General features: G+C 37.1%; 1 protein-coding gene across 1 annotated transcript; it reads right to left on the bottom strand.

Moving 5' to 3' along the window:
* Positions 1 to 18,821: 18,821 nt before the first annotated feature.
* Positions 18,822 to 20,497, bottom strand: LOC107788387 (protein CYSTEINE-RICH TRANSMEMBRANE MODULE 4-like). Its single transcript, XM_016610067.2, has 3 exons — positions 20,343 to 20,497; positions 19,760 to 19,925; positions 18,822 to 19,066 (listed from the first exon to the last, which is right to left on the bottom strand). Exons 1-3 carry the CDS (start codon positions 20,371 to 20,373, stop codon positions 19,021 to 19,023), a joined length of 243 nt encoding a protein of 80 aa, XP_016465553.1. The 5' UTR covers positions 20,374 to 20,497; the 3' UTR covers positions 18,822 to 19,020.
* Positions 20,498 to 21,326: the final 829 nt, after the last annotated feature.

The following is a 21,326-nucleotide window of genomic DNA, read 5'->3' as shown; positions in this document are numbered from 1 at the left end:
TTCTTTTTTGGATGATATAAGATAAGGTGTTTGTACTTGTAGATAATGTTAGATAAGGACTTGTAATGGCCAAAAATCCACTTGTTATCCTAGAGAGACAAGTCCTCTCATCCCCACTTGTTTACTGGGTAATTTTTAGGATGGTATTTTTACTTTATTGTATCAAATTCTTTAAATTATTTTCTGCAGAGAAAAAATACTCAATTTTATTTAAGTATTACGAAAGTCACTAAATTACTTTTTATAGCTAAGAAACCACTCAACTTTGCCTATATATTATATTAGAAAAATAACCTTGTTTTTCTCCTATTGTCTTCTGTATGATACTTGGATTAAATTGAGTGATTCTTTTATTATAAAAAAACAATATTGACTATTATTTAATTACCTACATTTAAGTGACTTTTCGTTGACTTTAATAAATATAATAAAATAAAAGTTACACAACCAGGAACTCTTTCATGTGCCAATGGGTTAGAGAGAATTGAGATGCTCCTCCTTCTCTCTGAGATCTAGTTTTCCTCCCCTTTTCTAGTCACTCCTCTTAAGCCAATAAGGTTTCTACCTACACCATTCCTATCTCATGAACATACATACTGTATGCCGTTATAGATCATGACCAAACCAGTTCCTTCAGAAAAAGTTGCACGCGATATGGAGACCAAATGAACCTCTCTCCCTAATTGACCTGGGGTGTGACTACCACCTAGTAAAATTTACTAAAGAGGAAAATTACAACAAAGCTCTTCACGAAGGACCTTGGTTCATTAGAAACCAATTCCTCACTGTGAGAAAATGGGAGCCCAGATTTGTCGCCTTGAAAGCTGCTCTAACCTACTCAGCAATATGGGCCAGACTTCCGGAGTTACCTACACAATTTTATTGGAGGAAAGCTAGGCCAACTAATTCGTATCGACCCCTGTACCAAATCTGCTCTGAGAGGCAAATATGCTCGACTTTGCGTATTAGTTCCCATAGAAAAACCACTCAAAACTTACATAGTGATTGGTAAACACATACAAAAATTGCTTACGAGGGCTTTAACTTGCTATGCACAAACTGTGGAAGACTAGGCCATAACCAAAATAGTTGTCCATCCCAAAACCCTAAGGCAGTCAACCGAAAAGGAAGTAACTTACCCGGACCAAAGGAGGTGGAGGCTATTACACAAAAAATCGACCAATGGACCATACTATCTCACCAAAGAAAACCTAAAAAAATCATCAATGTTACAGACAACCCTAGTAAGGACCCTACAAATACAAAAAGGAATCTGGGAAAAGCCTCTAACTTTGACCTGCGACAGTGGAAAGAAACGAACTAATTCAAGCCCAAAGTGCGTTAGCACTAAAAACCCCTAGAGAAACAAGTGACAAAAATCACAGTTATCCGTTGGTCTCAACACCCAACCAAAATGATTGTACCAAGCAAGAGGATAGTAAACCAATCATGAACTTTAAGGACCACCCCTCTCTGCAAACAACTGAATCAAATACCTCCCAAAAAAATGATTGTTCGTTGGAACCTTTGATTAACGAACTAAGACATCAACATCACCCAGGGACTGATCTGTTAGGCTCTTCCACGTCGGGTAATAAGGGGAATGACAAAAGAAAGGAATCACTAATTAATGCACCTAGTTTTTACTCACAAAAACCTTTGGACGTAAATGCCTCCCAAACCAAAATCCCCCCCTTTAATGCGCCGCCTGAAACTTGCCCTAGAAAGAATATAACAATGGACATGGACCTTTGTATTGCATCCATAAATCAATCCTCAACATTAATATTTGACAAGATAAGCTCACACCATGAATATCATCCCTAAAAAAAACTCCTTTAACTCATTAGGGGACCTTCATAGTACAAATCAAATGGATCTCATGTCAACTCCAAGTCAACATCCCATTAATGAGCAAGACAAGATGAATCCTAGGAAGAAGTAAATGGCTGCAAACGGTAGTGAAGCTAAGCATTCTAGAACTTGTTTTTCAACACCAATAAATACCAACAAAGACTATAGCCTTCTTACTATAGAAGATACAAAGCACACCAAAGAAAAAGCAAAAAATGCCAAGGCTCCCACCCCACAAACACAACAGGAGGCACCCTAGACCTCGCAAGAATGTTTGGACACGAGAGGAATATCAAACCAATATACCTGCAGGGGAGCCCAAATAAAGAACCCATCCTCGGCACCTCTGACCTTCTCTACAAGGCCTATTCAACCAGACCATATGCCCCAATCACAGCTGGAACTGGGGTTGATGGGCCATGCCTTGAACACAATCCTACAACTAGAGGGGCGAGACATTATAGTCCAAATAGAAGACCCAAGCTATCTAGCCCAGATAGTGACGGAAGGACTTCAACTGGGCCTGAGCAATATCATGATTCGACCATGGATGAATGCCCTTCATCTCCACCCTCACCCTTTTCCTCTGTACCAAAACTCTAGCCCGCACCCATCTCCATGGAGTCATAAAATATGGACTCACCACAACACATACAATCTAATCAACCTAAACCTACCTCTCTACCCGAATCCAATCAACCCTCCAGTACCAGCCCTTACGTTTTAACATGTACTAACTCAATAGACGCAACACCAAACAAACCTGAACTTTGTCCATTCCCAAACACCAATTATGACCCCAACCCCCAACAACATCAACCCCTTTGCACCGGCTCCTCAAGCGGCAACACCTCTCATTTCACAAGACTTAAACCTAACACAGATGGAAAAGGAGGAAGAAGCACCAACAGAAAGAACAGTGGAGCATGGAGTGTTGTGTTACCCAAAAACAATGGTATTCAGGGCAAGAAAAGAAAAAAGATTCATCTTTAGCTGCCCAGTGGATTTGAGGAAATGCTTCATCTCTATCAGGAAGCTGAACCCACCACGACTGTACCAGCATGCAGTGGTACTAGTACCAACAATGTTCTTGCACTACTGGACACATAGGTGTATTGGAAAAAACTGAGTCTGAATATTGAAGATGACGTGTCATGACACATGGACTGGTCAGAAGGTCAAAACACAATAAATAGCCAAGAGGCACGGGCGACAACAGATAGGGGAAAAGAAAGCAACATAGGTGTGGACCGTTACTAAAATAGGTACGAGTCTCGTACCTATTCGAGTCGTTTAAAGATCAAATATCATAAGAAGTTGAAGATACGAATCTGATGACGTAAAAGAGTCTAAATACAGCATTAAATGGCAAATACGTTAGAGAATCTGAATTAAATTGAAATGATTGTGTAACGTTTCTTTTAAATATCATTTATTGCTCATAATTGCCTCATTAAGACAGAGGCATTATATCTTCTCCTAGAATCAACTATAAAAGGGGAAAGACTCAACATCTGTAAGGACACGAAATACTATTGAGATCTTACTGAAATACAAAACTATTTACTGCTTTACCATCATTCTCAAAAATATTTTATTTTCGTCTCCTGATTATCAGTAACCCGAATTTCTTTCTAGCTTTGACCAAAGACTCAGATTTTTAGTTAAACAAATTGGTTCCATTACCGGGAATCTGATAATCTTTTCTTTTAAGCTACATCTTGTCCATTGTTATCACCATGTCAAACGACAACAATAACAATGAAAACACTTTGGGAAACCCTGAAAATCAAATTCATCAAAATCAAGGAGATTTACATAACATTGAAGTGGTTCCCTCCCCTCAAAATTCACCAAGTCAATCTCGTGAAGGCACTCCTGAATCTCGTGCTGATCAACAAGAACAATCTGAACACTTTGAAGATGGTACAAATGAAGCTTTACAAAAGCTAATTGATACACAGGTCGGCAAAGCTCTTCAGGCTCTAGTTAGTCGATTGCCTGCTGCACCACCCACACCAACTCCTAATAATAATACATTGGAGAATCCCCGTTCTAGTCTTGTTAATTCTGGAAATGGAGGAACCACCAGTGAACCACAGGAAGGGGAACCAGGTAATTCAAATAATTCCTATTTGCAAAATTTAGTACTAACCTTGCAGAAACAGATTAAGGAACAAAATGAACGTATTGAGCAAATCCCTGGAGTTCCGCCTGTAATAAAAGGAGTTGACATGGACAAATACTCACAACAACCTTGGAAGCCAAGTGTTGCTCCCCTTCCAATTTCGAAAAAGTTCAAAATGCCTGACATCCCGAAATATGATGGTACTACAGACCCACGTGACCACGTGACTGCATTTACAACAGGCGTAAAAGGCAACGACTTGACCAAACAAGAAATTGAATCAGTACTGGTCACGAAATTTGGAGAAACACTTACCAAGGGTGCATTAACCTGGTATTCTCTTTTATCTAAAAATTCTATAAATTCTTTTGCTGATCTTGCAGATTCTTTTATTAAAGCACATTCGGGGGCACAAAAGGTTGAGAAAAGAATAGAAGATATTTCAAAATCAAACAAGGAGATTCAGAGTTGCTTAGAGACTTTGTTGATAGATTCCAGCGTGAAAGAATGACTCTACCCCATGTGCCTGACAACTGGGCTGCAATAGCTTTTGCAAGTAATTTAAATGACAAAAGTTCTGAAGCCACGAGAAGACTCAAAGAAAGCCTTCGAGAATTCCCTGCAACCACGTGGAATGATATTTACAACAGGTATAGTACGAAGCTACGAATTGAAGAAGATATCGTACCTAAGTTTCATCATGAAGAAAGGGGTGGTTCCAGAAGATCAGAAACCGAAAAAAGATCAGGTAAAAACAGGTACGATCCATATATGGGTCCTGTAGGAAAAGATCCACGGTCAAAACAAGATAGCCAGCAATATGATCAAAAATTGAGGAATAGGGACTCTGGTTCTTCTTCGAAATTAAGAAATGATCGGAACAGACAAGAGTCACGAGATGATGACAGAAGTTTAAAGGCACGGTTCGGCGGATATAACTTTAATGTCACTACCTCCGAGCTCGTGGCTATTTTGAGAAGTATGGGAGATAAGGTGCGGTGGCCTAAAGAGATGCGGTCAAATCCAAATAGACGCAATCCAGATCATTGGTGCGAATTCCACAATGATCACGGGCATAAAACTTCAGAATGTAGATTCTTGCAGAGTGAAGTGGACCATCTATTGAAGCAAGGGTACCTCACCGAGTTATTTAGTGAAAAAGGTAAACAAACATATATGAAAAATAGGCAAGAGCCACCAAAGCCTCCTTCACCCAAGAGAACAGTGAATGTGATAAGTGGGGGAGAAGATATTCACGGCATAACCTATACAGCCTCCAACAAGGTTTCTAAAGTAACAATTACACACGGGAAACGGGTACGGCAGGTTTTAGAAAATGAAAGTATTTCATTCGATGATGCAGATACCGAAGGAGTGATAACTCCACATAATGACGCACTGGTAATATCTTTACTTGTACATGATACTAATGTAAAACGAGTTTTGATTGATCCAGGGAGTTTCATAAATATTATACTACTAAGGGTATTACATGAAATGCAAGCTGAAGACAAAATGATACCCAAGGCGCATACCTTATCAGGCTTCGACAATTCAAGTGTGGTAACAAAAGGAGAGGTAATTCTAACAACCTTTGTTGTAAGTGTTGTTAAAGAAACTAAATTTCAGGTGGTAGATATGGAAATGGCTTACAATATGATCATGGGGAGACCATGGATACATGATATGGATGATGTCCCATCAACTCTACATCAAGTTATTAAATTCCCATCACCATGGGGAATTTGCCAAATTCGTGGGGATCAGCAGACAGCTAGGAGTATCAACGCTATAACAGTTGAACAAGAAAAGACGGATTTAGACTCGAGACCTGATACAATTCAAGAACCTGAAGAGAATGAAAATATCAAAACAACAATTGAAGAACTCGAAGCTGTGATATTATTCGAACAGTGGCCTGAACGGAAGGTTTACATTGGAGCCAATTTAAGCTCAGATATGTAAGGTATGTTGATTAAATTTTTAAAAGCTAACATGGACTATTTTGCTTGGTCCCATGCTGACATGACAGGGATACCACCGGATATGATGACTCACAAATTAAACGAAGATCCATCCTTTACACCAATAAAGCAAAAGAAAAGAAAGTAAGGGGCTTTCAAAAAATAGGTGATTCAAGATGAGGTCCAAAAGCTATTAAAAATTGGGTCAATCCGCGAGGTAAAGTACCCTAATTGGTTAGCCAACACAATTGTTGTACCTAAGAAAAATGGTAAGTGGCGAGTCTGTGCAGATTATACAGATCTTAATAAAGCTTGTCCAAAAGATTCTTTTCTTTTACCACATATAGATCAGTTAATTGATGCAACTGTAGGACATGAACTTCTAAGTTTTTTAGATGCATATTCAGGGTACAACCAAATTAAAATGGACCCTAGTGATGAAGAAAAAACTTCTTTCATTACAGACAGGGGGACTTACTGTTATAAAGTAATGCCCTTTGGTCTCAAAAATGCTGGGGCAACCTATCAAAGGTTGGTCACCAAAATGTTCCAAGAATATTTAGGAAAGACAATGGAGGTATATATAGACGATATGCTCGTCAAAACCCAGCAGTCTCATGATCATATTTCTCATCTATCTGTTACATTTGAAATTTTGCGAAAATTTAATATGAAACTCAACCCAGAAAAATGTGCATTTGGAGTTGCATCAGGTAAGTTTTTGGGTTTTCTTATTTATAACCGTGGTATTGAGGTAAATCCTTCTCAGATCAAAACAATAGAAGAAATCCCTGATATCCTTACTAATAAAAAGGAAGTTCAAAGATTACAACAACAACAACCTAGTATAATCCCACTTAGTAGGGTTTGGGGAGGGTAGTGTGTACGCAGACCTTACCCCTACCCTAGGGTAGAGAGACTGTTTCCAAATAGACCCCCGACATCCTTCCCTCCAAGAACTTCCCACCTTGCTCTTGGGGAGACTCGAACTCACAACCTCTCGGTAGGAAGTGGGGGTTGCTTACCATCAGAGCAACCCCTCTTGTCTCAAAGATTAACGGGAAGAATTGCATCTTTGGGGAGATTTATTTCCAAATCCTCAGAAAAGTGTTTTAAGTTTTTCTCTGCACTCAAAAAGCAGGATCATTTTGAATGGAATGAAGATTGTCAACAAGCCCTAAGAAATTTGAAAGCTTATTTGTCAAAACCACCGTTGTTGGCAAAACCAAAGGTGGGAGAAAAGCTTCTCATCTATCTGGTTGTATCTGAAGTTGCAGTAAGTGTTGTTTTAGTCCGTGAGGACCAAGGTAAACAATCTCCTATTTATTATGTAAGTAAGTCCTTATTAGATGCTGAGACACGATACCCACAACTAGAAAAGTTAGCATTAGCTTTGATCATGGCATCTAGAAAATTAAGACCTTATTTTCAATGTCATCCCATTATTGTAGTTACTGCTTTTCCGCTTCGAAATATTTTGCATAAACACGAATTGTCAGGAAGATTAGCAAAATGGGTTATAGAACTAAGTGAATACGAAATCATTTATCAACCTAGGACCGCTATAAAATCTCAAGTACTAGCTGATTTTGTGGCTGATTTTAGTCAGGGGATGCATTTAGAAGCAGAAAAAGAATTACAAGTTTTTAATGGTGCAAACCCGGGGACTTGGGTTTTATCACTGATGGTTCATCTAATATAAAAGGAGCAGGTCTGGGTATAGTTCCCATACCACCTACGGGTGAAATTATTAGGCAAGCTATAAAATGTCATTCTATAACTAACAATGAAGCAGAGTACGAAGCTGTAATTGCAGGTTTGGAATTGGAAAGAGAACTCGGCATAACACAAATTATAATCAAGAGTGATTCTCAACTCGTGGTCAATCAAATGCTGGGGACTTATACAGCCAGGGAAACTCGAATGCAAGAATATCTCGAAAAGGTACGAGAACTAATTAAGCAATTCCAAACTTGGAAGGTAATGCAGATCCCAAGAGATGAGAATGTGGAGGCAGATGCTTTAGCTAATCTCGCATCTGTAGCTGACGTAGCAAACGACGCAAATGCTTCAGTCATACATTTATTTCATTCCGTTCTCGAACCTGATAAGAATGAGGTAAATTGTAATCATCTAACATGGGATTGGAGAAACGAAATTATTGCTTTTTTACAGCACGGAACCGTGCCTATTGACAAAGGGAAAGCTCACGCGCTTCGCAATAAAGCCGCTCGATATTATTTTTATCAAGGAAATCTTTATCGAAAGATGTTCGGTGGACCACTAGCACGGTGTCTCGGACCCTCTCAAATAGAATATGTGATGAGGGAAGTACATAAAGGACATTGTGGAAATCACGCAGGGGGAAGTTCGCTGGTAAGAACATTGATTCAAGCAGGATATTATTGGCCTAAGATGGAAGAAGAGGCAAACAGTTTCGTGTCCAAATGTGATAAATGTCAAAGATACGGCAATAATATGCACAGACCAGCTGAGTTACTACACCCTGTTATAGCCCCGTGGCCCTTTATGAAATGGGGAATGGATATCATAGGTCCACTTCCACAAGCAAAAGGTCAGGTAAAGTTTCTACTTGTACTCACAGATTATTTCACTAAATGGGTAGAAGCAGGAGCATTTAAACACGTACGAGAGAAGGAAGTTAAAGACTTCATATGGCGAAATATAATATGCCGTTTTGGAGAACCAAAGGAGATCGTGTGTGACAATGGACCACAATTCATAGAAGCTCAAATCACAAAATTTCTTCAAAGTTGGCAGATTAAAAAGATAAAGTCTACGCCATACCATCCAGTGGGTAATGGACAAGCGGAATCCACTAACAAAGTCATTATCAACAACTTGAAGAAGAGGTTATGGGATTCAAAAGGTAATTGGCCTGAGGTATTACATGGAGTATTATGGGCTTATCGTACAACGACAAAAACAAGCACTGAGAAACACCATTTTCAATGGTTTATGGTGCGGAAGCCTTAATTCCAGTTGAAATAGGTGAACCAAGCACACGGTACATTCGGGCAACGGAGGAATCTAATGATGAAGAGATGCAGGTCAACCTTGATTTGCTTGAAGGAAGAAGAGAAGTTGCATTGATAAGAATGGCAGCACAAAAGCAAGTAATTGAACGATATTACAATAGGAAAGCACGCCTCAGATTTTTCAAAATTGGGAACTTCGTGCTTAAAAAGGTGTTCCAATCTACAAAGGCTGCTAATTCAGGAAAGCTAAGTCCAACATGGGAAGGACCATATAAAGTTCGTGACATTGCGGGAAAAGGAGCATACGAGTTGGAGACGATGGACGGCAAAGTTTTACCCTCACATTGGAATGTCGTCCATTTAAATAGGTATTACTTCTGATAAAGTACCCACGGTCAGGTATCGCCATGTTAAAAATTTTTCTTTTGAATTATTAAAGTTTTACTAACGATTTTAGATGCTAGGCAAAAACCCTAACTCGTGTCAAATGATGAGTCACGACCTGCAAGGCAAAATGGAGTGTTCTAAAATTACCAGCCCAGGGTTACAATTAATCTGATAGAAATACACACGAGTTAGGCAGTCTTCATCTATAATCGCACCTTCGAGTCCCGTATATTTTTCTGTTTCAGGAAAAGGACCAAATTGAAAGAAATAAACAAGTGCTCGAGGCTTCATACTTCACCGCTCAAACACTTGGGGGACCACATATTATACACAGATACGAATATCGAACAAAAGTCGGCCACAAAGAGACAAGTGTTTAGAAAAAGTTACGAAGTCTTCGGCATTCATCATCGTGTTCAACAAACACAAGACATTTATCATAATGTTTTTCCCATGAGAACAACAGAGTCATATCTCAAACTCAAACGAAGTCACCTCTCAAATCCTTCTTAATATATAAAGATAGGGTCTTGGCTATGTACTAAAACAGGTTATGAAGAAAAACCTTGTTTATTTTATATTATGTAAAAATCTGTTACAAGAAAAACAGTTATGAGAAAGTCATAGATGGATTTTAATACATGTAATAGTAAAAAAAACTTGTTAAAGTTCATGAATAAAACTTGTCAAAGTTGTTTCATACAAAACATGTATATTCTTATTTCTTTCATCGTATTATAACACCATTGTGAAGTTGAGACGTCTTCTTCATTAAGTGTCGATAAAATAAAAGGGCCCTTTTTATAAACCTCATGTTAATAAGTCATGAGAAGAATCATAAAGCATTTTCAAAGGATAAAAATGTTAAACTATTCTATAAGTCCTAAATAAGTAAGGAAAAGGCAAGAATAGAACACATTGAAGTACTAACAAAACTTCTTAATATAATTAAAAAGACTAAGTAGAATCTTAGTCAATAAAAGTTTATACAAGTGCCCCATTATGATAACTGGGGGCTTTCACCAAAAAATCCCTTAAAAACTAAGGGATAAAACCATCATCCAATTGAAGGGGTTAGCACATCAGAAGTTGCAATATTAATTTCACTTTCAGCCACAGGCACAGTGGAAACTTCTCAAGAAGCAGCAACATGAACGGTTTTAGCTGAGCTTGAAATGTTAGGATCAACGAGGGAAGCAAGAGTCACGGAAGCTTCAACTTCCACAGACTGAATCATAGAAGTTTCACCCTCTGAAGCTGGAATTGCAACATTTTCAACTTTAACTGCCATAGCAACGGCTTCTTCATTTAAAGGTTCTTTAGCCACAGGAGCTTCAATTGATGGAGAGGGAAAGTCAAGTGGTTGTTGGGTTCTCTCAATGGTCTCTAAAACTTTGGCCAACTCTGAGTTTAAATCAAAGTTTTCTTGACTGGCCTCCATTAAAGCATCACGACGAGAGTTTAGAAAAGCCAACTCACCTCTATGTTAAAATTCTCCTCAAGAAGTTCATACTCCCTTTCCCACATAGCAAGATCATTCTTTAACACTTGATTTTCAGCTAAAGAGGATTCAAAGGATGCTTCAAGGGAGGCATGAGAACTCTCTAAGGTACGTACCTTATCAGAAGAGATTTTTAAATCAGCTTGAGCTTGAGTCAAGCTTTGCACTAACTCCCCTGCATACTCTTCTTTCTTGGCCAAGAGTACCTTAAGTTCTCTGATCTTTTCACTACAATTTGATAGTTGTTCTGAAAATGAACACTCAAGGCATTCCTTATCTTTCTCAAATTGGCTTGAAGAAGCCTTGGCAACTGCTAGCTCAGAAGTCAGACCTCGCTTTTGTTGCTCCAGGAGATTTCTACTCTCTAGCAATTCTTCTATAGTTCCCTGAGCATTCTCAAACTGCTCTTTCCAATTGGCCGCTTCTAGCTGTGCTCCCCTGGCTATTTCCTCAGCCTCATGGATAGACTTTTCAGACTCACGGGCTTTCTTTTCCAGAAGGGAAATTCTTCCCATCAATTCTGTACCAATGAGGTTATCCTGCAGTGACAATTTATAGAAATAAGAATTTTAAAAAAAAAACTTGTTAGTAAGTAAAGGAAGAATACCTTCAAAGTAGAATGAACAATGTCATTCATCAAAGTTAAGCAGCTATGGTTGTCCATCTTCTTCTTCTCAATATCTCCAATCAAAGGCTTAAGCCAGTCATCTGCTCCACCAGACGTCCTTAAAAGGCTGTTGTTAGCAGGAACTTCAAGTGTAACGCTCCTCATAGCCAAGCTTCTACTACTAGAACCCTCCTCTGCATATTGAACAGAGGAAGGGGGAGCTATAGAAGGAAGAGTGGTAGAAGAAGTGAAAATAACAGGAGTCATAGGACTCGAAGCAGGTAAGGGAGAGAAGTAAGTAAAGAAGCAGGAAAAGAAGGAATGGGAACAGAGGAAGAAAGAGGAACTTCATCTAAAACTGGACCTAGTTCTCCACTTTCAAAACCACCAACGAAGAGACGATGAATAGATTCGTTGGTGTCCCTCAGAGTGGTTTCATCTTCAGAGGGAATGTGAACAGGTTCAGTAAGAGAGGCACAGACAGGGGTAACTTCAACTTCATTCTCGGAAACTATGCGTCTCCTGGCTCTTGGTCTAGCTATCAAAGAGGTGTCTTCGTCTTCATCGTCCTCAGAATCTTCTTCTACAACTTTCCTTTTTGACAGCCTAGCTTGAGTTCTCTCCACAGAAAGATAAGTACCAGAAGAGGCTCGAAGGGCAGTAGCCACTTCGGTTGTCATTCCTCGAATAGAAAATCCTGACAAAAAGAAGGATTTTAAAAAAAAAAGTTAGAAAAAATAAAGGACTTGTTATACGAAAAATGATAAAGAGATGCATACCGTGAGTTTTCACTTTCCAACCATGTAAATTGGAAATGGATTTCCACGTTCTCGCCTCCATAGGCTCGGCTTTCATGATTAAATCTACCCAACCATGGAAATTAGGAACGGGTTCCACATCTCCTATGGTTGCTATAGAAAAGCAAAAAAGGATGAAATTAGAAAAGAAGTTGAAATTCTTAAGAGGTAAGAACGGTAAGTAAAAAAAAACTTACGTGCAAAGTTCCACTTCTCAGGGAAGGGGATATTTGTTTCACCCACCAAATCAACTGTGCGTACTGCAACATAACGAGTGTACCACCCGCGGTCCTTGTCATCTTCAGGGCTTACTAAGACCCTTTTACTTCTTGCAGTTAGAGTAAAAACTCCATTGCAAAATAACTTGGGGTGGTAAAGATGAATAAGGTGGGGAAAGGAAAAATCAACACCGGTTTTAACAGATAAATACCTCAAACAAACCACTGTTCTCCATACAAGGGGACCAATTTGTCCCAAACAAATTTTGAAAAAACGACAGAAATCAAGTATGACTGGGTCAATAGCAGGAATAAATCCCAAAGTGAAGGGGTAAGTATAAACAAAAGAAAATCCAATCCTAAAAGAAGATATTCTTTGATTTGGATTAGGGATTACTATACGAAAATCACTTCTCCAGTTGCAATCTTTTTGAACAATAGAAACCAAAGGTTCAGTGATTAAAGAAGGAAAAGTGTCAGCTTTCTCTAAATTGACAACTTACTCACGAAGAAATTTCCTATCATTCTCAAAAGATAGGTCATTGGGTACTATTTCCTCAACTAAAGGCTCTTGAAGAGGCTCAGGAAGTTCTTTACCTTTAAAGGAAGATTTCTTAGTAATAGAACCTCTAGAAATAGTACTGGAGCTAGAAGAAGGCATGACAGAACCAGAGGCACCACCACGAACGGATCCTAGGCTACGAAGCCTGCCTCCTCTTCCTCTTCTATGTCTTACAGGGGCATTGGGGAAGCTATCAAGAATTGGGATTCTTTTAGGGTTCGGATTCGGAGATGCCATTGCAGAGAAAAGGATGAACCCAAGGAGAAAGGAGTAGAAATAAAGAGTAAAGGATCTGTTAAGGGTTTATGAAGAAAAGGACAAAGGGAAAAAAGATATATATGTATATAATAGCAACCGTCAAGCAAAGAAGTATAATGATGGAAAGCCTATAATAAAGGCAACTATCGCTTCGTGAATATAAGGGATGAATAAACCTTGGAAAAAGGCTGCAGAATTACAAAACCAATCGAAAGGTGACATGTGTGCAGAGCATTAAATAGAAAAGACAACTGGGGCGTCAGTACTGTCATAGCATTGATTATAGCAAAAAATTCCCTTTTTGTGAAGGTCCACTTCCCAAATATTTAATGGATAAATAAATGGAAAGTGGGGGGACTATCTGTATTGGGAAAAAACTGAGTCTGAATATTGAAGATGACATGTCATGACACGTGGACTGGTCAGAAGGTCAAAACGCAATAAATAGCCAAGAGGCACGGGCGACAACAGATAGGGGGAAAAGAAAGCAACATAGGTGTGGACCGTTAGTAAAATAGGTACGAGTCTCGTACCTATTCGAGTCGTTTAAAGATCAAAGATCAGAAGAAGTTGAAGATACGAATCTGATGACGTAAAAGAGTCTAAATACAGCATTAAATATCAAATACGTTAGAGAATCTGAATTAAATAGAAATGATTGTGTAATGTTTCTTTTAAATATCATTTATTGCTCATAATTGCCTCATTAAGACAGAGACATTATATATTCTCCTAGAATCAACTATAAAAGGGGAAAGACTCAACATCTGTAAGGACACGAAATACTATTGAGATCTTACTGAAATACAAAACTATTTACTGCTTTACCATCATTCTCAAAAATATTTTATTTTCGTCTCCTGATTATCAGTAACCCGAATTTCTTTCTAGCTTTGACCAAAGACTCAGATTTTTGGTTAAACAATATGGAAGAATCAACGAGCAACCTAAGCCCTGCTAATAGTCATGAGAGGGATGATTCAACGAGAAACATAAGTATGAATATGATTATCTGGAACTACAGGGGCGCGAGTAGCGTAGAATTTAGAAGAGCATTCTGAGCAATGTTGGATTACCATAGGCCAAACATCGTCTCCCTATTGGAAACTAGGCTTGAGGATCACTACAACTTGGTGCATGACTTTGGGTACACAAGCCTCAAACAATACCAGCCAATGGGAACTCAGGAGGCATCGTACTCGTATAGAACAATGGAGAAACCATGGTAGATCAAATTGGAGGTACTGACCAAGAGATACACGCCATGGTAAATGTACATAACTCAACCAAAAAATGGTTATGCTCTATCATTTATGCTAGTAATCTACTAGAAGAAAGGCTCATCCTATGTCAAAACCTTAAAACGGGATCTGATAACTACAAGGGACCGTGGCTAGTCGCGGGAGACTTCAATGAAGTCACTCGTGCCTCGGAAAAATTTGGAGGCTTGCAAGTCAAAATCAATAGAATATCACACTTTATTGATTGCATGAACCACTGTAGTCTCCTAAATCTAGGGTTCAAGGGCCAAAAATTTACATGGACTAACAAAAGAAAGAAATGTAAAACACTAATAATGGAACGGTAAGATAGACGCATAGCAAACAGTGAATGGTTAGAATTATTTCAGGAAGCAAGTGTCGAACACCTTACTAGATTCCATTTAGACCACTACCCTATAAAATTAGAACTATACAAGAATTTTCCTAAAAAGAGTAATATTTTCATAATCGAATCCATGTGGTTATCTCATCCTACCTTTCGAACCCTAGTCAACAACTCCTGGATAGACCAACCTGATATAGTTAAAGCCATAGATAACTTCTCAACTCAAGTAATTGACTGGGAAAAAAACACCTTTGATAATATTTTTAAATGAAAAAACAAAATCCTGGCCAGACTAAAGGGAATTCAAAACTCTCCAAATTATCCCAATACTCAGTTCCTCATTAACCTAGAAAATGATCTCTGTAATGAGTATAATTTTGTACTTATGCAAGAAGAGGAGTTTTGAAAGTTAAAATCTAGGGTGCAATGGATTCAGGACGGAGACGCAAACACAAAATTCTTCCATATTACCACGATACAACAAAGAAGGAAGAATAGAATTCTTTGTCTAAAAGATGAAGCAGGGAACTGGTTCCAAGACCACAACCTCATTAAGGACTTAATTATAAATTATTACAAAAAGCTTTACATTACAAGTCATAACCAATCCTTACATAACAATAACTACATGTCCGACAACATTAAAATTAGAGATCAAGATCACCCCTACCTAAGTAGCATCCCCTCAGTAAAAGTAATAAAAAATGCCTTGGATTCCTTCAAACCTTACAAATCCTCAGGACCAGATGGTCTAAATCCTTTCTTTTACTAAAAGTACTGGAAGGAAACCAGTAGTCAGCTCAGAAAATTTTGTCAAGACTCCTTCGCGTCTAAAAAAAATTCTTAAGAGCATGAATAACACGTTTGTTTGACTTATCCCTAAGCGCTAGAATGCTGAAACCATTAGACAGTTTAGACCTATTAGCTTGGGCAAAGCCGCTTATAAAGTCTTCACTAAAATAATCGTTAATCGAATAAAGCCTTTCCTAGCTAACCGCATTCACCCTACTCAAACTACTTTTATCAAGGGTAGGAGAGCATCAGACAATGTCATAATCATTAATGGAGTCCTGGATCATCTTAAGAAAATAAATGTAAAAAGAACTAAAATGATGATCAAAATCTACCTAGAGAAAGATTTTGACAAAATCGAGTGGTCTTTTGTTTGATTCTCGCTCATCTCCCTTAATTTCCCCTCAGATCTTGTTGAAATTATAATTTCTTGCATCTCCACTACTACCACCTCAATCCTTATCAATGGATCAAAAATCAAATTTTTTGAGCTATCCAGGGGTATTAGATAAAGGGATCCCCTGTGTCCGTATATTTTTATCATATGTATGAAAATGCTTTCTAGACTAATATACCATGAAATTGACTGTTGTAGATGGACACCAATCAAAATATTCCCAAAGGCCGAGTGCTCTCGCACCTATTCTTCGTAGATAACCTTATTCTCTTATTTGAAGTCAACCAAAAAAGTTGTAACTCAATCATAGATACGCTCAGCAAATTTTGTGGCTTTTCAGGACAGTCAATCAACTTCACAAAATCTAAAATAATCTTTTCAAAAAACACTCTCACTGATAATAAGGACCACATTAGCAACTACTTTTCAATGAGATATACTAATAACTTTGGTAAGTTACCTAGGATTTCCTATGCCCAATGCCAGACCCACTAAGAAAAAATTTCAATTTATTCTAGACCGATGAATACTAGACTAAAGGTTTGGAAAACTAAATTCCTAAATATGGCCGGTAGAACAACCCTTATTAAAGCAACCTTAGCAGCAATTCCAACCATGTTATGCAAATATATGATCTCCCTAAAATAACCCTCAATAAAATATACTCAATCCAAAGGAACTTCTTATGGGGTAGCACAGATAAAAAAAAAATGTCACCTTGTTAGATGGAGTATTGTCACAATGCTTAAGAAGCAAGAAGGCCTGGGTATCCCCAATACTCACTGGAAAAAATCTTCCTTCAACACTGCTCTAACTTGGCGGTATAAAAAAGAAAAAGAGGCACTATGGGTAGCAAGTACGAGCATAAGAAAGCCCAATATATAGGATCTCATGTTTGGAAAATTATAAGGAAAGGCTCTACTATAGGTGACGCGAATACCAAATGGCTAGTAGGGAATGGGATGTCCATAAATATCTGGCAAGACAAATGGATTAACCAACTAGGAAACATTAGGAACTATATACAAGGACCTATCCTAGCCAAAGAACTAAACCTAAAGCTTGCTAGCATAATCTGAAATGGAGAGACCTCTCCTTTGAGCTTCCCCCAGACATAATCTCCAAGATCAACAACACTTATATAAAGAAAACCTTGCCCGCAATAGACTCCTATGCCTGGAACTCGAAAGGACATAATTGCTCCTCCACAAAGGCTGCCTACGAAGCGATCTCAGGCTATAGGGACACTAATAAAAATTATTACTCTTGACTCTGGAAAATAAATTCCCTGAACAAATTAATATACTTCCTATGGACCGTCGCAAGGAATAGATTGCCTACTAAATACATGCTCGCAAAAAGGGAGATCTGCCACATTGACACCTGTAGCATCTGTAATATGGAGACTGAGAATATAGAACATATCTTCTTCAAATGCTCCTACTCTAGGTCTATATGGGCGCAAACTAAGACTGCAGATAGCTACCCTCTAGACTCGAATGATGAAGACTCCATGTTCAATTGGCTAAAAAACAACTTGCCTCAAGGAAACCCTTCAATAACCTTATCATGTGGGCTGACTTCCTCCCCTTTCTACTATGGTATATTTGGGAAACAAACTTCCTTCCACCATTAGCCTAACCTATAAATAAAACTATGGAATTCATCTTTCTAGCTAAAAACCTAGGTAGTAAACTATTCAAGAGAACCATTCTCGTAAAATGGGAGCCACCTGCTGTAAACTTCTATAAACTGAATATTGATGGTTCGTGCGCGAGAAACCCAGGGGTAGGAGGATTAGGAAGAGTGTTCAGGGATAGTAGTGGCCAATGGATTGTGGGATTTAATATGAGAATTCAACACACTACTAAATATATACATGGAAACATTGGCCGTTTTCAATGGAGTCAAAATAGCACTAGAAAAGAATCTCCTTCCAATAGTAATTGAGACTGACTGCTTAGAACTAATCAATCTTCTTATCTCTAACAATTGTCTCTATCAAAATTCGATTGATGATTGCAGGTGCCTATTGTGGATCGCGAATGATCCTCCTCTAAAGCGTGTTTTTAGATAGGCTAATGGAGTAGCGGATCTATTAGCTAAAGATGGATGTAATCTGAAAGTTTTTGAGATTTTGCTTACTTATGTTTCTCCTCCTGCTTTTGTATCCCATGTACTGGAAAAAGACAGACTAGGTACTATGTTACCTAGACTGACCTTTCATTGTAATTATACTTAGTATGTTTGTGATTGAATAAAATCCTTCATTACCAAAAAGAAAAAAAAATTAAGTTACCCTATGCGAAAATGAATGCTCATCTAACCCAACTCGTTTAATATGACCAATCGTTACCCATGTGACACACCTAATCTTAGTAAAAAGATTTTTTGCTTTAAATCCCACATGGGGATGTGCCATGTGTCACATGCATATTGGATACGTAAATTGTTGAAGCTATTAATTTCACTTGAACACCGTATTAAAAAGTGCACAATGTGTCTTGCGGAGTTACAATTTAAAATATATGTTTTAAACTTGTTATCGAATTTATAATTTGTTTTATTTATTGGATTTTTAATTAAATATTATACATATAATTCCTAATAAAAATATAAGATCTTAGAAAATATTACTGAATTTGTCCAGATAATCTGTTTCCATCAATTTTCTTATGAAGATGTGAAGTGCTTTGCTAAATTCTTGCAAAATTTGAAAGATCAACCGGATATAATGAAGAACGAGTGGTTTAATGGCAACATCAAAAGATTAACATAACGTAAATCAATTCTCTCTTTTCTTGCTTTTTGCTTCTCTCTTTTTTTTTTTTTTTTTGAAAGTAAAAGAAAAGTAACATTCTTTATAAAAACAAACCGAAAATGTAAATGAAAAAAAGAAAAGAAAAGAAAAAGAAATCTAAGCTTGGTAAAGCAGTCTTCATTAGTCCTTAGAAGCAAGCGTCCAACACACAGCAGCAACACAAAGCAGCAAAACTGAAACATCATATCAATATGTTAAACACCTATATAAGCAGCTCTTGTTTTGTTCACACATGAATTTTCTTGCTAAGACTAATTCATAATTTAGGGTCAGTAGATTTAGAACAAATAATCTTATAAATAATTTGAATCGAAAGCAATGAATTCAATACCATCGATAAATAAACTCAAATTTTAAAGGCTTGTGATTTTTCTTTGAGTAACCTAACAAAAGCTATTGTAAAATTTCACTTGATAAAATTTAAGGGTCTGGCTCTTGGAATTTGAATAACCTTAGCTTATAGGCGTGTTTTAGAAAAATAATTTTGAATAGTTTATCTAGAAAAGAATTGTAACTGAATTCTTATGTGGATAAGCAATTATTTTGAAATCAGTAGAAATCATTTCAAACTCCTTTTTTTTTCCTGAAAATTTTTTATTGGGCTGTCTAATGTAGCTAAACCTATTATAAGATCTAAGTTATTTTTATCATATTACAAATAAAGCTCATCATACAAAATTTTCTATAATTACCTTGTAAGTATAGTTTTGCCGTATTTCCTGTACATATAATATAAATTTACGGATTTAACTTATATACACTTGTCATTACTTTTAAATGGTTGTATAGCAAACAACTCTATGCAAATAATTAATCAATACAAAAGAAATAAAAAAGCTATAATTATGATTAGGGTACTAAATTACCAGCCTTTCCAGAAACCGTCGCCCCTGGTCTGAGTTTTGGCCGGAACGGGGGAATTTCCGTGATCGTACTCCCCCATCGGATAACCAGCCGGCGGCGGAGGAGCCACGTAGGCACTTTGTGCCTGTTGTGGATATGGACACGCAGTCTCTGGTGGAGGATAAGTTCCTGAAAATTATTCAAAACAACATACTATAATCATAGGCGTATCCAAAATTTGAAAATTTGAAGTCTATAGGTTCTTAAGCAACCTCAAGTTGATATACTATAATAATTAGGTAACAGTTTTTTACAGATAATTAGTGGATTTCCTTAATTATATACTGATATGTTGTATTGTATGTAGAATTTTATATTGTGTATATAGTTAAAAATTATTTTTCATATGTGTACATTAAATTTCGAACACCATTCGAGAAATTTCTGATTTTGCCCCTGTATGTATATATAAGGTGTACACGAAAGGCACGCGACTCATTTTAGTTTAAGAAATTCCTGACGGCCCTTGATTGCCACCGAAGAGTGACAAACATAGGCGAAACCAAAAATTTGAAATAAGTATTATCTTAATTTAAGAAAAATTACCTTGAGAATGGTTGTTATTGTAGCTACTCATGCTCGAGAAAGAATGACAAAAAAGACGCTAAAAATCAATAAAGACTTGATTTTCTTCTTGAAAAATATATATAAACTAGTTGGGTATGAATGTATATATAGAATTATAGATGTTGGAATAGGGATTTTATTTTTTTCTTTTTGAAGAAGAATAACAAGACGATTTTTTGGATAGAATAAAGGAAAGATACCAATTAGTACGAGTGGAAATTAACAATTAGTAGGAGTACAAAGCAAAAGAAAAACGCCAAATGGTTAAGGCTTTAAGAAATATGCAGGCCAAACGGCAAAACTACCACACTTCTTCCTTAATTTCAATTTTAAAGCCGTTTTAGCTTTTAATGAGAATTTATTAAGCTGGTTCAGTATTTAATTTGCATTAATTAACGTTTCATTAATTATTGTTTAAGAAGATAACTCATTGACATTTGGTCGTCATTACGTAATGGTGCTGACCGGAATACATAAGTGGTAAGAAACGCGTTTTCAAGTCCACTTTAATTGATTTTTGAGATATCAAGAATGAGTTATATTCTTTTTTCCAAAGTTGCCCTTGGAGTAAAACACCCAGGAATATCTGTTATATTTCCGTTGGACAAAATAAAAAGATAGTAAAGGTTCATATGGTCAATTTTATTGTTAATTAATGCTAAAATTTGAATTCTTTAATATGTGTAAAAACAGGCAAAAAAATTAATTAAAGTGGATCGGAGGAAAATTCAAGTTAAAAATAACTTTAAAAAAAATATTTAAAAAAACTAAGTTTTGGTCATTTAGATAAGTGCAGCAATAGCCACTTCTAAGCCCGCTATTTAAAATATATCCACAATTTACATTATATTTAAATATTAGCCAATTCACCTAAACTTCAGGACTAAGTATCCTGAATTTGAAAATTCACGACTTAGTGTCCTGAATTTTTGAGCTGCTAATTTGAAATTTGGGACCAAGTGT

Source organism: Nicotiana tabacum, chromosome 8 (genome assembly GCF_000715075.1).
Source record: "Nicotiana tabacum cultivar K326 chromosome 8, ASM71507v2, whole genome shotgun sequence".
Lineage (NCBI taxonomy): Eukaryota > Viridiplantae > Streptophyta > Magnoliopsida > Solanales > Solanaceae > Nicotiana > Nicotiana tabacum.
This window is presented reverse-complemented; position numbering and strand designations above follow the sequence as displayed.